Raw genomic sequence first — 14496 nt, forward strand, 5'->3', positions numbered from 1 at the left:
CAGAAAAGTTCATTCAATATCAAGTTTGGTCCTCGCTTACAGCTAATTCATCATTGTCATGTGTCTTTAGTACTATCTTTAATACTAATTCATTTTGTTCTCTCTGTCTATCATAAATAAGGTTTTAACTATCAGGATGGAGATATAAGCAATAGATAGCACGTAACAGCACCAGTTTCTCCTGCTGACAAACATGTGCTATTTTAATTTCAGCTGGATTCCAATGTAGTTTCACACAACTCAACTTAAATCTTTTTTTTTTTTTTTCCTATTCTCTCCAGTTCTCCAAAGAGACTCTCGCTAATATGTATTCGGCGTACATAGACAACTTTCTCAATGCCAAAGATGCAGTGAGGATTGCCAAGGAGGCTAAGCCAGCATTTCACAAGTTTCTGGAGGTGAGTGCTGGATGGAGACGCAGGATGTTTGGTTTTATCCGAGTTGAAAAATGTGTCCTTGTTTGGAGGAAATACCCTTCGACCTTTTTTTAGAGCCAGAATTTTTCCTCTGAAATTAGTAATTGGGAAAATGTCACAGAATAGTTTACTGACTGAAGTGCTTTGAGGACTTGTGTCAGTGTTTGGTTTGTGTACATGTGAATATATGTGTGTGTGTGTGTGTGTGTGTGTGTGTGTGTGTGCTTCCTGTATGCTTCTCCCTGTTTGTGTTCCTAAAAGGATTTGTCATTGAAGCAGAAACACTACATTATCCTCCAGCTCTAAAGTAGTGGATTTGCCTTGTGAATGAAATACATTTTTGTGAAAACTATACATTAGGTGATTTTACGCTGTTAATTAAAATGAAAAAAACTACTTTATACTTGCCATTAAACTCAAAATGTTTTGAGAAAAGACCTGAAACCTGGTTTGTCTTCTAATACCAGATCACATTAAATCAAATTTAATCTCAGAAACAGGTTTTCTCTGCTAAATTTAAGTGAATGGCTTTTTTTTCCAGATCTGAAAGGACAGACAAATAATTGGCCATGAAATGTGCCACAAACCATTTCTTCAAACCCATTCAACCGGATAATTTAACTAAAAACCTGTGGATCTGTTAGCAGTAGGTCCAGTTAAATCTGGTAGACCGCGGTAGCACACTTTGATACTGTGGTCTGCCACCAGAAATAAATGTAGAGGGGGAAAACGGAGCTCTGATGCAAAAATGTAATCAGGCACCACAAGAACCTGTCATGTCCTCATCCTGCTCTCAGCTTACAACCACACTGAACTTCATGCCAGACAGGGGGTTTTCACTGTGGAACAACTGCGCCATCTAGAGGTGGAGCAGCAAAGTGCAATACTCGTTCATTCAATCTCAGTTGTTCTCTCAAACAGTCATGTCCACGCTTCATGTCTCATTCTTCTTCTTCCTTCATCCCAACAGCAAAACATGCGTGAGAACAAGGAGAAACAGGCTCTGGGGGATCTGATGATCAAGCCGGTGCAAAGGATTCCTCGATACGAGCTGCTGGTTAAGGTGGCGTGTCTCTAAATATATCTATCTTCTTTCTATATGTTATAGGTAGCCTTATTCATGTGAAATTAGTTGTACATAATGTATATTTGTATTGCTTTCATGCAGGACCTGCTCAAACACACCTCAGAGGACCACCCAGACCACCAGTTTCTACTGGACGCCCAGAGGGACATCAAGCGACTGGCCGAGAAGATCAACAAGGGACGTCGCTCTGCCGAGGAGGCAGAGAGGGAGACCCGGGTCATTCAGGAGATCGAGGCACATATAGAGGGAGTTGAACATGTAAGATATTTATTAGATAGTTTAAAATTATTAAATTACCTCATTTTAGGGCAGCAACTAGCTACTATTTGAATTCTCGTTTATAGGAAATTGCCCAGTAACTGTTATTGCAATGCTTGCCTGTCCATATGATTTATATACAACACTATGACTCCTTTGGACTTTTTATGGTACTATAAGTAATTGTTGCTTTTCCCTCTGTTTGCGTTAGATTCTCAACCCCCAGAGGAAGTTCCTGAGACAGGAAATGGTCATGGAGGCGGTAAGAGATACTTTCTGACCTTGAACATGTTTGCACTAACGTAACAAACAGTTGTGTAATCTCTTGGGAAATAGATACAAAATAAAAGAAATGATTTGAGCAAAGAGGATTAAAATCTGTACGTACTACCCTTTCAACAAGTCACGTAGTAAAATTTATAATATTGTCTATCTATCTTTTTATTCAATAATGGATGATAAAATATTCTGAGCTCTCTTTCTGTCTTCTCTCTTTCTGTAGAAGACAGTGGGTGGGAAGAAGGACCGTTCTCTCTTCCTCTTCAGTGATCTGATCATCTGCACCACCCTCAAGAGGAAGTCTGGCTCGTTAAGACGCAGCTCCATGAGCCTGTATGTAACATACGCTCGCGCACACGCACACACAAACATGCACACCCAGGACATCTTATCATCTCAACAGGGTTTCCGAACAGCACTGTGCCCCCTGGTGTTGGACACGAGGATATACAGATAATGTTCTCTACCAGTTCGCCTTAATATTTTTCTTCTTTTCTCTCCTTCTCTTCTATCTGCGTCTCTGTCCTTCTCAGATACTCTGCTGCAAGTATGATTGATACGTCCAGTAAATACAAGTTCCTGTGGAAACTTCCTCTAGAGGACGTAGAGGTGGTGAAAAGTAAGACTCTCTTCGTAAGATCCAGACTACAGAAACCTTTAATAACTATTTGCAGATAAGTACTTATTTATCAATGTCGTTGTTCAAAGTCTCCTTTATCCAAATTTGGTAAAAAAAATTTAAACAATGTAGTCAGAGCCACTGAGACAAATGGCCTTTTGTCTCATATTTTGTTGTATTTAACGCTTCAACTAAAATAGAAAATTAGGATTCCAGGAAACTGTTGTATAATAATAAGACAAAGAAGCTTTAATTATATAACACCTTTCAAACACAGCTAGAACAGTTGAAAAAGCAAGTAATAGAAAACAATTCAAAGCGATTAAAAGCAAATACAAAGGGCAATAAAAACAAATTGAAAATGTTACAGATGAGAAAAGAGGAAAAACAAGATAAATGAATCTTAATCATCTGTCTTGAAAGGAGAAGTTAAGGTTTGGTTTTGTCTGACTTTGTTTTCCGCCCTTGCACAGGCACCATGCAGGCAACCAACAAGGAGAGCATCCAGAAGATGATTAGTCGATTAGATGAGGATCTCAGTACGTTGGGTCAGATCAGCAAAATGTCCGAGACCCTCAGCTTCCCACACCAGGTATTTTGGATCAACAGCAGCTGCGTGTCTTAGCTTCACTGCTTTTGTCTTAACTCTTCCTCCTTTTTGTCTTACTACCCACTTACCCTCTTGATTGTTGACAAAAATAAATGTATTTGTGGATTTTATTATTTTTGTGTTTTGATCGTTTTTGGTCTTCTGTTCTATCACAACGTGTTCCTAGTTACCAGAATTTCAAAAGCTTTCGACTCTTCTGTGTTAAAGCCCATTCCCATATATTCACAACACAGTTTCAGCGGTAGGGTGCAAGGACTGTTTGTTTCATCTGTTCTGATTGACTTCCACCTCTGTCAGTCCCTAGACGAGGCGATAAAGGATCTGATGTCGTCCGTGCACAGGGAGTTGTCAGAGAAACAGTCTCTGGCCTTCAGTATGACCTTCCTGCCCACAAAGCTGGAGTTTACCACATCGTCTGCAGAGAGCAGCTTTGTGTTCGAGTTTACCTCTCCTGACATACGCTCCCACTTCGAACAGGCTTTTGAGGACGCCAAGAAGAAACTAGGTCAGTGATAAAGCTTTATTCAAATCATCAAATACATTTCTCCTTGGTCAAAGTGCTACAGAAGCTGCAGAACAGAACATTCTGTAACAGACAACAAAAAACTGTACACAAGGACATATCATGTAAGCCCCAGAAATAAATTGCAGAATAAAAGTGAGTAGAAAATTACATCCGCCCTAAAACGATAAAACACTAACAAGATATAATACTTAAAACCTAAAAAACTAAACTTGTATTAAAACCTGAAAACTAGAGTGTGAAATGTGCCAGAGACAATGTGCAAAGGTTATTAACCTTTGTTCGAAACAAAATAATTTTGTACATAGAGTATAAGACACCAGGAGAACAGACATTTCCTGAGACAACCTATTTATCATCGTAATGTTTTTTCTGTTCAGCCATGAATAAGGACCAGTGGGACCCAGAGTTTCTGAAGGCAATCCCCATAATGAAGACGCGTAGTGGAATGCAGGTGAGAGCAACAGAAGCTAACTCACACATGTTGACATTAGACAAGGCGATCTTTACCACTGTACAAAAGTCACATCCACTCATATTTTTGCTTGTCTGTCTCCAGTTTTCATGTGCATCTCCCAGCCACAGCTGTCCGGACAGCGGCTGTGAGGTGTGGGTGTGTAACAGCGACGGATACGTAGGACAGGTGAGGAAAAATACTACAAAATGCCAGTTATTAATTAGATGCTAAGTACTAAGTGGTGATAGGAAAATGTGAAACAGTTGGACTGATGATGATGAGGATGATGAGGATGATGATGATGATTCCTCTGCAGGTGTGTCTGCTGAACATCAGAGATGAGCCCACAGTGGAGGCCTGTATCGCTGTCTGCTCAGCGAGAATCATCTGCATTGCCGCTGTACCAGGACTCAAGGGAAGGTCAGTGGACACACACACGCACTTGTAGCAACACACAAATACAGTGGTACACTTGAATCTGAACAAAAGAGCGGGTAATCTGTGGAGCATTGAATTGAAATTGAGGTGGGATTCAGTTAGACTTTATTCCTAATATTCCTCTTTGTTGTGCTACACAATGGTTCATTACAGGATTTCAAGATTGTCCACTGTGGCAAATAAGACCTTGGTGGGTGTTAGTGGGACAGTGTGTGTGGTTACAGGAGCTCATACATCAGATTAAACTGACTGTAGTGACACCTCCACATGTTGGGTGTCGTCTGTGCCATTAACCAATCACTCCTCCCCTCAGAGAGCGTGGATCAGAGCCCGCCCCTCCTTCCAGAGCCCCCGGTCAGCAGCTGCATATATCGATCTCTCATTCATCTCTGGAGCTGACGGAGCGACCTACAGGTTCGTCCTTGAGAGTTTTTACAACACGTCAAGCAGCGACAATTTGTGTGTTGAGTGATCAGCTGATTGATTGATTTCCAGGACCAGGGGCGGAGCTTGTTCCGTTCGACAGCGATGACACAGATGACGAGGATTCACCCAGTCCTTCGTCCACTCTACAGAGTCAGGCCAGTCATTCCACCATCTCATCCAGCTACGGCAGTGAGTTAAATGAATCACGCACACACACACACACACACACACACACACCTCTAACACAACCATAACCCATAACCCACCCTCATACTCTGCTTTATCTGTTTTTAAGATGACGAGGGTCCAGGCTCGAAGGACATGGCAACAGAGACCACCAGCAGCGAGGAGGAGCAGGAATTCCAAGTGCCGAGCTCTTATGGAGCTCCAGGGATGTTAGGGGTGGGCGGAGGAAGTCGTAACCAGACAGACAGCCCCATGGACGGCCGCGCCATGCGCCGATCCTCCCGTGGCTCTTTCACCAGGGCGAGTCTGGAGGACCTGCTGAGCATCGACCCCGAGGCCTACCAGAGCTCAGTGTGGCTGGGCACAGAGGACGGATGGTGTGTGGAGCAGCAACACATGCACACTCTACTCACTTGTTTTTTTAAAGTAGCTTTCTCAAACATCTTGAAAACCTATAGCCGAATTTACCGAAATGTTTCCATTGAAAAAATCATCAGATATGTACTCATACTTCTCTCCATGTTTCTGTGTCTGTTAGCATCCACGTGTACCAGTCCTCGGACAACATCCGCAACCGTAAAAACAGCATGAAGATGCAACACGCGGCTTCCATCCTCTGTATACTGTGAGTCTGCCTTATTGGCCAATGTTTATCTCTTAAAACTGAAGATATCACTGGAATCAAAGCTGCATGTGAACAATATTATTCAAAAAAATACATCATGAGTTGGAAGGAAAAGGGATTAAAAGAGAGTTGATGCAGCTGGGTTCATCGAGTTTTTGTTTTTACTGTCTTCATTCATTCATTTCCACATTCCTCCTTTGTTTTGCCCTCTTCAGGTTTTTGGACAACAAAGTGTTTGTGTCTCTGGCCAATGGAGAGGTGATCGTCTATCAGAGAGAAGCAGGTAAGCTTAAGTGTGGACAACGTCAGGTTGAGGAAGAATCCAAAACACACTTAAGCTGTTTTCAGACATACATTTTGGTGTGGAGTTCTCCGACACGAATTAGGTGTGGAGTCTCTCCAGAGTTTGCACATATGAACAAGGCAGCAGGAGATTCTCCGCTCAGACACACCAACACAGAAATCCCTGTGGCGGTGAGGGGCGGCGTGTTCTCACATACAGCCCCTCAGGAGAGTGTCAGGAGATTACCTGCAGTACAGTGCATGACTGAAAGCAGCTTTAGCTAAAGTTGTTTAAAGTTGTAGGTCGATTTCTTTTTCAAAGTTTTGTTTAAATCCTTAATATCTTGAATCCTCTCTAGTCTGCATACATTGTGAGAGAGGGTCTTAAAATGATTACATCACAATCCAGTACCAAAAGTTGTTTTTGGTGAATAATGAAGAAATCAGCATGCTACCTCACTTATCATTTAAAGATTGGTTTCATTTTAACTCCAATCAACTATAAAGACTACTCAGCAAATATCTATATATTTTCCTCTCACTCTGCAGGCAGTTTCTGGGACGCTCAGTCTTCTCAGACGTTAGTTCTGGGCTCACCCACTAGTCCTGTCACCAAAATGGTTCCTGTGGGGGGGAAGCTGTGGTGTGGCTCACAGAACCGAATCCTCATTATCAACACAACTACCCTGGTACAAGAGGTGAGAACGGTCAGATGTGTGAGGATCAAATCCAAAGATGTGTGTGGAATAAAAAAGTGTACTCATAGACTGAGGAATGTGTTAAACACTGCTTCCCTCCCATCCCTCTCTCTTCCTTCCTCCCAGCACTGGTTCCAGGTGGGCTCTGACAGCAGTCGCTGTGTGACGTGCATGGTGGCGTACGGTCAGGGGGTGTGGTTGGCGTTGCAGGGCAGTGCGCAGGTCAGACTGTACCACGCTCAGACCTGGGAGAGCCTGACAGAGGTGGACATGGCGCCTGCCGTGCACAAGATGCTCGCAGGTAAATAATCATGGTAGAGCTCCGTAATGGCAGTGAGAAGCACACGTATTGTCTATGTAGGAGCATTCTCACTTGTATGTTGGTATTATTTCAATTCCAGATGTCAGAAGCAACTAATATATATGAGGTTTGAGTTAAAAATGTCTCACCCTCCTATAAAGTGTATTATCCTGTTCTTCTCCGTTCAGGTGCAGACGCCATCATCCGACAGCACAAAGCCGCCTGTCTGAGAATCACGGCATTGCTGGCCTGTAAGGATCTGCTGTGGATTGGCACAAGCGCAGGTAATAACACACCTTTAGTCTAATAGATCCCAAATACAATTCAACGGAATTGCCATTTACTTTAAATCATTTAATCACGATGGTCTGGAAATTATCCAAAAGTACATTCACATACAAACTGCATTTAAAAAGGCATATGCAACATATACTCTTGATGACTGCTAGGAAAATGGTGACAATAAAATGGTTGAATCCACAGCCACCTACAGTGGCACAGTGGAAACAGAAGCTGAGGGAGGTGTATGCAATGGAGGCTCTAACGGCTCAATTGCAATTGAAGTCTGATGTTTTTGTGAGGAGATGGCTACCTATTGCAGGATACCTCTCTAATTGAGGGGAATCCTGTGGTACGATGGAATGTCTTAACTGTACTTTTATTTATTTATTATTTTTCACCAATCAGTCTGTCATGTATGATCTGTGATGTTGTCAAGGAATGTTAGTGTTTCTCTTCAATAAAAACAAAGTTTAAAAAAAAAAAAAAAAGGCATATGCAATACACATATGATATACATATATAGTCTTTATTCAGACTCAGGAAATTTTATGTTTTTATTTTGAATATTTAAAATGAGTCCGTAAGATACATAATTCTGGGATTTTGGAATGGGCTGAAACCTTTTTCATTAAAATCTGAGGTTCTTGTGATGTCAGTATGGAGTTGTTACAAAGAAGTGTTCCTTGGATTGAAAAACACACCATATCTAAAGATGGTGTTCCTCTACAGGGGTGGTCCTTACATTGGTGATCCCAGCAGTGAGCTCAGGAACCGGGGCTGGGACTCTGAAATCTCCCCTGGTGCCGATGGGCTCGGCTCACGGACACACGGGCCACGTTCGATTCCTGACATCAATCGAACTACCTGAAGGGTTTGACATGAACTTCCCCCTTCCAACAACTGACTCCACAGGTTTCTACGTTTTTTTACGTATACATTTGTTAGCAAGCAATAGTTTGTATTTATCTAGATCACTGACCTACAAATATTGTGACATTCTTGGTGTTTTAACTTTATAAATGTGCAACTCTTTCTATATTTGAAATATTAACAGAATATATATACACAAAACTGAACTGAAACACGCCTTTCCTCAACCTCTAACCCTCCCTCTCTCTTAGGCACCCAGTCACAGAGCAGCAGTACAGTTGATGGAAACCTTCAAAGGCGCGACTCCGCACGCCGCAGGGCCTCCGCCTACATCCCTCCAAAAACGAACCATCTAGTCATTTCCGGCGGTGACGGCTATGAGGACTTCAGACTGACTAACAGCAGTGAAACCGTCGGAAGGGACGACAGTACCAACCATCTTTTGCTTTGGAGGGTGTGAGACAATCGAGCCAATCAGCTCTCCGCCTCTCGCTAAGAATGCCGCACAAGCTCCCGTCACTTTTCCCGCCATGGAACTTCTCACTTTTGGTTGTTGTTGTGTTGGTCTTCTGCTCGGTCCACTGGTCTCTATGTGCATAATATGGCTGTCAACTCCCGCCCGAACTTACAAATGAATATGATCACTTCAGACCTAGTTTTCTTGAGTAATGTTTCTGCTGATGTGTGTTGTTCCACACTGTGTGACTTCTGTGCGTGTGTATTTCATTTTTTGGCATCTGTCTGCGAGTAACGTCCAGAAATGTGTCTTGACACTGACGAAGACAACAGAGAAGAGACTCTAATCAAATCATGAATCAAATGATGACGTCATGACAGGAGGACATTTGAATGAATGTGGACATGAACAAAGCATGTGGACATTATCACTGGTTCTCTTGGACATCAGCCTTTTACGCCATCAAATACCGTGACAAAATATATGACTATCTACAAATGAATCATAATAACTGACTGTAGTTTGTTCAATAATCTGAGTTTTGGCTTATTTTCACTACTCAAGTTCAAGCAATTCAATGTCTGTGAGCTTCTGAAAGAGAAAAGGACAACTTATTTTGCTCCTTTAGCAAGTTTGGACCACACCTAATAGCAGATCTGTGATCAGATCATTCTGGCCCCATTAAGGATGTTATAATAGCTACTCCATGACAAATGCTCTTAAATATGAGACTGCCTTTGTCCAAAAAAATTCCCCAGTAGAGGGAGAGAGAACAAGAGCATCATTCAAGTGCATTATTGAGTATGTACGTTTATAATCACATGCATACAGTCACCCACATTAATGCACAGCCTTCACTCGCTGAATCCGACATTTGTGAGAAACGTAAATGTCTATTTTCCACAGATAATCACTTTGTATCCGTTTTACTTATTCATAATTTTCAGCCATTTTAAGTCGACATGAAGGTAGACGAAGCAGTGTCCCACTACTGGCACGAAAAATGTCTTTGTTTAGTTAAGTTTTAACATCACAGGATCTGAGAAAGATTTACTTTGCCAATGATTCTCAATTTGTGGAGCATCGTATCGTGGGAATCGGGACTTGTTTCAGTAGCAGAGATGACACTAGGATGTGGTGGCTGATAAAGAGAGTTATGTACAGTATTTATGGTTTTGATTTTAGCGCCTTCTTTTACAGCACTTAATTTATAGAAGATGTAGCTTTCACTTTTTTCTGTTTGAGCTGAAAACGAGGAGACCGTGGCCCGATTAGCAGATTAGATAATCAAGCGCCATTTGGCCGGTTACCGATGCAGTCCGCTCATGTTTTGGTACGATGCACAGTTCAGTGTTCAAGTTTGTAGATGTGGTATAGCTCCATACTGTATATGTAGAAACAGGACTAGAAAGTAGAGTGGTCTGGAGGAAATGTTCTGTATCGCTAGAAAACATACCAAATACCAACCTCCTTCAAAATTCGCATTACATTGTTTCTGAATGCAGATGTCGGACGTACCGCTGTTCCCCTGTTGTTTGTGCACCAAACGGTAACATCGGTTTAACTCTTCAGTTGGTTTTCAACTCCTGGTGTGTCGTGTGGCATTTACACCCAGAATACTCAAACCTACGCAAGCACAAATTTCCGCAATGATAGTTTGAAATGCAAGTGGTTTGTTTATGAGACTCGAGAGTCAGTAAAGAGTAGGTCAGAAGGACCATCACTGAGCGCCTGCACTTTCCTTCAGTCTAAAAGCTAAGCCATTTTACAACATGTACACACAAGCATGGGGAAATGTCAGCTCACAGCAGATGTGTCCTCGGACGCACACGTTAGCATATAGGCTTCAGGGCTAGGCAGCGATTGTCCTTTGATCCCAAGCCTAGAAAACCTCACTGCACCTTAACCAGCCATCTGCACACTCAGCTTCCCCACTTCATCCACATTAGGTTAACTCTCCACTGTGAGCAGGGCTAAGAGGATCAGCCGATCATTGTGATAGCTGCTAACTAGCTCTCGAGCTCTGTCCCTCTGTAAGTGTAAGAGGTGGTTTGTGTAGCTCACTGTTGTATCATTTGAAAAGTATAAAAAGGAGCTTGTGGGTTCAGGTCCAGTTAGCTTGTGGTAGCACGTCAAAAAAATACAGCAGAGGAAAGTCTGAGAATTTTAGCAAACTTCAAGTGAGCATTTGGGAAGTCAAAAGTTCACGAAAAGAACTATACCACTCTAATGTTCCATGAAGATGAAAGCTACAGCCAGGATATGGTTGGCTTAGCATAGCAGAACTACTGGATTTCGGGTTAAAGATAGGAAGGTGAAAAAACGCCTACCAACACATCTAAAGCAAACAAATCATTGAAGTTGTTTCTTTGCTTACAAAAGTGGAAAAAAAACACATTGTACCTGGGATTTGTGCTGTTACGTACTTTCTTAGTAGACTCCATTGACTTCATAGGGTGATTCAATTCTACGCAATTCTTCCAGTCTTTATGCTAAGCTAGGCTAACTCCTGATGGTAGCATTTCACAGCCGAAACGTGGTATCTTATCTAATCCTTGGCAAGACATTAGATAGGATTATGAATCTGAATATGTCAATTTTTGTCGGTGTACGGTTTTGAATGTTCTGTATGATTCACTGCAAGGTTTACGTTTGTGTTCTCGGAGCCAAGAGCTGCCACTTTACCAATGAAGATGCTGTATATCTATGCTGGTCGTAGGGCAATATGTTGCGGAACGAGTTGAGCAGCACAAGGAACGTTGTACCATGGTGGTGGGTCCTGGACCGAGGCTGAAATCTGCTTAGTGTGACCTCTCTATTCAGGATTATCTGAAATTGCTGCCATAGTTGGAGTCAATAACCTTCAAAATAGTTAGATTTTCTTTAACTCAGCCTTAACAATATACATTTACATTTCCTAAGCAGTGACATAAGTACCAGTGATGGAATAATCCTGTTTTCTGCAGCTGCATTGTAGGTTTAGGCCATTGAAATGTCTTCATACAAACATGCACATGCACACAAACACCCTGCGTCTTAGCTATGAAGTAAAACTCAATGCTTATCTGACCACGATAAAGAGAATGAACCATATTTTGTGCCAAGAAACGAAAGATTCACATGTTTATTTTTACCATCACGTCAAACTCACCCCATCATCACTGATTAACTCCCAGAAACCTGTAAACAACCTCCTCATGTCCTTATGTGAACTGTCTTTATTGTTGTAAATATTGGTATATATTGCCTTTTTTCTGTAAATAGTGCACCCACAGTCCTCAATTGTTCATATGAATCTAATGGCATATTTTTTATATATTTGTGTAAGGTTTGTTTTTCTCCTGCTCACTCTGGCATGTGCTGTCAGTCACGTTTAAATTATATATGTCATGGATCTTTCCAGAAGGAGACAAGACGGCTTCTGTTGTGACTGAAGGAATTTGGTGATGTTGACTTGTTACAGACGTCTACAGGAAGAAAAAAAAACGACCGCATGGTCGTATCTCTGTGTATCTGTGGTTGACATCTTGCAGTTGTCATGGTTACAGTTGATCAGTTTTTTCCTGTACCTTGCTGTTCTTGTTCTGTCACTGTGGGTTTCTCTTTGTAATTAAATCAGTTCACTGGTGCCACTCTGTGCTCGTTTGTTTTTGTCTGGCTGGTGAGGTGTGGTTCTCTTAGAATTTACAGAATACGCAGAAAGTTTGGGAATATTACAGCCTAAAGGGTATTAGTACTTGTATTAATAAGGTATTAGTACCTTTACTAATAAAATCAATCAAATGTAGTGTTTACTACTGCTCTTTAAATGTAGATAGAGAAAACCTGATTATGGCAAGCAAGGTAGTAATAACTGAACATTTTAGGGAAAGCAGAGTTAAAAAATAAAGCATAATAGATAATGTTAATTAAGTATTTGAGAAACAGTACTGCAAACCAAAAGTGAAGTTTGGGAAAATGATAATAGAGAGAGAACATTCTGTTACGTTATATGATCTTAAGTCATAGAAGAAAGGATACCAAGGGTATCTTCTGCTTTTTCTTGTTTTTTCTATTTTTTATTACTAACTATCTTCTGAGTAATTAACATTATCTGAAAACAGGATCAGAAACTTTGTTTAAAGTGTTTAAATGCTATAGCATGCAGGTATCATTCTGATTTCTCAAATCTGGGTAATAGGGTCTGATGTTTACATGCACAAAATAATGTATCACCTAGACACCGGAGAACATGTTCCTGATCACAATACTAATGTGCAATGCACACTTTTATTTAAGTGCTTAAACTATCAGCGATTCATCGATTAGCCAGTCAATTTTTTTATTTTTTATTTTATTTTAGTTAAACCCTTCATAACTTTCCGGTTAAGCTCTTTGCTGATTAGTCTTAAATGACTGTCAACTGAATTTACAACGATGCTCTCCTCGCCTCCAGTTGACAGCAGCTTGACCATAACACAGAGTTACCAGTGTGGTTTCTACCATCACCCTTCAGTGTCACTCCACTATTCGTTTCACTTTAACCCACTGGCCCACACTGTTCTGTATTGTGATTTAATAGCCCGGCGTTGTAAAGAGGAAAACTGTGAATGCAGGCTATTCAGAACACATACACAAATTCAAATGCTACGCCTTCTCTGCTCATGAACACATACACGTTCACAAGTTACAACCCACTTACACACTGACCCACACACAGCATTCAGATGTTGTAAACAGTGAAGATCTGTGTGATGAATGAAAGAGAGGAACACACACAGATTCATGTGTGTCTCTCAGCAGAGTGACTGACTGACACTGACTCATGGTTCATCCCACAGGAAGAATGTGGGCCAGTGGAAATCTCCTTCATTCTCTGCCGCACTGTTATAATCCAGCGTTGATCCTCAATGGACACTCATAGTAAGAATTAAATTAACGTTCATCTAAAAAGTATAAAATACAGTGAGATCTAAAGTCTTACCTGAACTGAAGTTCAAAATAATGCAACATTATACAAGTCTTTTATCACAAAACTATGACATAATACTGATTGAAATTGAAAAGTTAGGGGATGAAATGTAGTTGTAATAAACTAAAAAACATTTGCTCTTGATGCTCATTGAGTGTCAGACTGGGACCAGCATGATTAAGAGCCTCCTATTGATTAGACTACAATCGATTATCCAACGTAACCCAAACTATCACAACCCCAAATCTGAACACTTCTCTCATTCAGAACCAGTTCAGCCTGAGCAATCATCACAACAGCAGAGATATATTATCCTATTATCAATAAAGTATACATATATAAATTGTTATACCTACCCTGGGCTGAAATCGCTCCCAACAAGCCAAACCCTATTAGAAGGAAAATGGAGAATATTGTTGTCGGAATCATTTAAACATAGGTTTCAGCTGATACATTCATATAAATGAAATGTGTAAGTCAACGGACTAAAGGAATTGTAAAATCTGAGAGGCTTTGACAGCTCAGGGAGTTTCCTTGTTTGATGAGTCACTCCTGTGTGTGCTGCAAGTCTTTAAGCAAGGTGTAACCTGGGACCATGACTGAGGCCACATCCTCCTCCAATGGACAACTGAAGGCCTTTGGACTGAAGACATTTTAACACGTCACCATGTTGGAAAATAACAGGTGTAAATAATAAAATGAATGATGGCTGAGTTCCATTTAGCTGCTTC

At 41.1% G+C, this 14496-nt stretch overlaps 1 protein-coding gene across 1 annotated transcript in view; it reads left to right on the top strand.

The window, feature by feature from the left end:
* LOC128439606 (rho guanine nucleotide exchange factor 17) overlaps positions 1–12443 on the top strand; it is a 60853-nt gene extending 48410 nt beyond the window's left edge. The window contains exons 4-24 of the mRNA XM_053421951.1: positions 282–398; positions 1387–1479; positions 1585–1761; positions 1973–2023; positions 2264–2373; positions 2574–2659; positions 3133–3251; positions 3567–3774; positions 4173–4246; positions 4352–4435; positions 4566–4669; positions 5001–5101; positions 5183–5302; positions 5409–5676; positions 5838–5924; positions 6140–6207; positions 6756–6904; positions 7031–7205; positions 7394–7489; positions 8217–8399; positions 8609–12443. Of these exons, the coding sequence (XP_053277926.1) occupies positions 282–398; positions 1387–1479; positions 1585–1761; positions 1973–2023; positions 2264–2373; positions 2574–2659; positions 3133–3251; positions 3567–3774; positions 4173–4246; positions 4352–4435; positions 4566–4669; positions 5001–5101; positions 5183–5302; positions 5409–5676; positions 5838–5924; positions 6140–6207; positions 6756–6904; positions 7031–7205; positions 7394–7489; positions 8217–8399; positions 8609–8817 (2679 nt within the window). The 3' untranslated portion in view covers positions 8818–12443. The remainder of the gene's footprint in view (positions 1–281; positions 399–1386; positions 1480–1584; positions 1762–1972; positions 2024–2263; positions 2374–2573; positions 2660–3132; positions 3252–3566; positions 3775–4172; positions 4247–4351; positions 4436–4565; positions 4670–5000; positions 5102–5182; positions 5303–5408; positions 5677–5837; positions 5925–6139; positions 6208–6755; positions 6905–7030; positions 7206–7393; positions 7490–8216; positions 8400–8608) is intronic.
* Positions 12444–14496: the final 2053 nt, after the last annotated feature.

Source organism: Pleuronectes platessa, chromosome 5 (assembly GCF_947347685.1).
Source record: "Pleuronectes platessa chromosome 5, fPlePla1.1, whole genome shotgun sequence".
NCBI lineage: Eukaryota > Metazoa > Chordata > Actinopteri > Pleuronectiformes > Pleuronectidae > Pleuronectes > Pleuronectes platessa.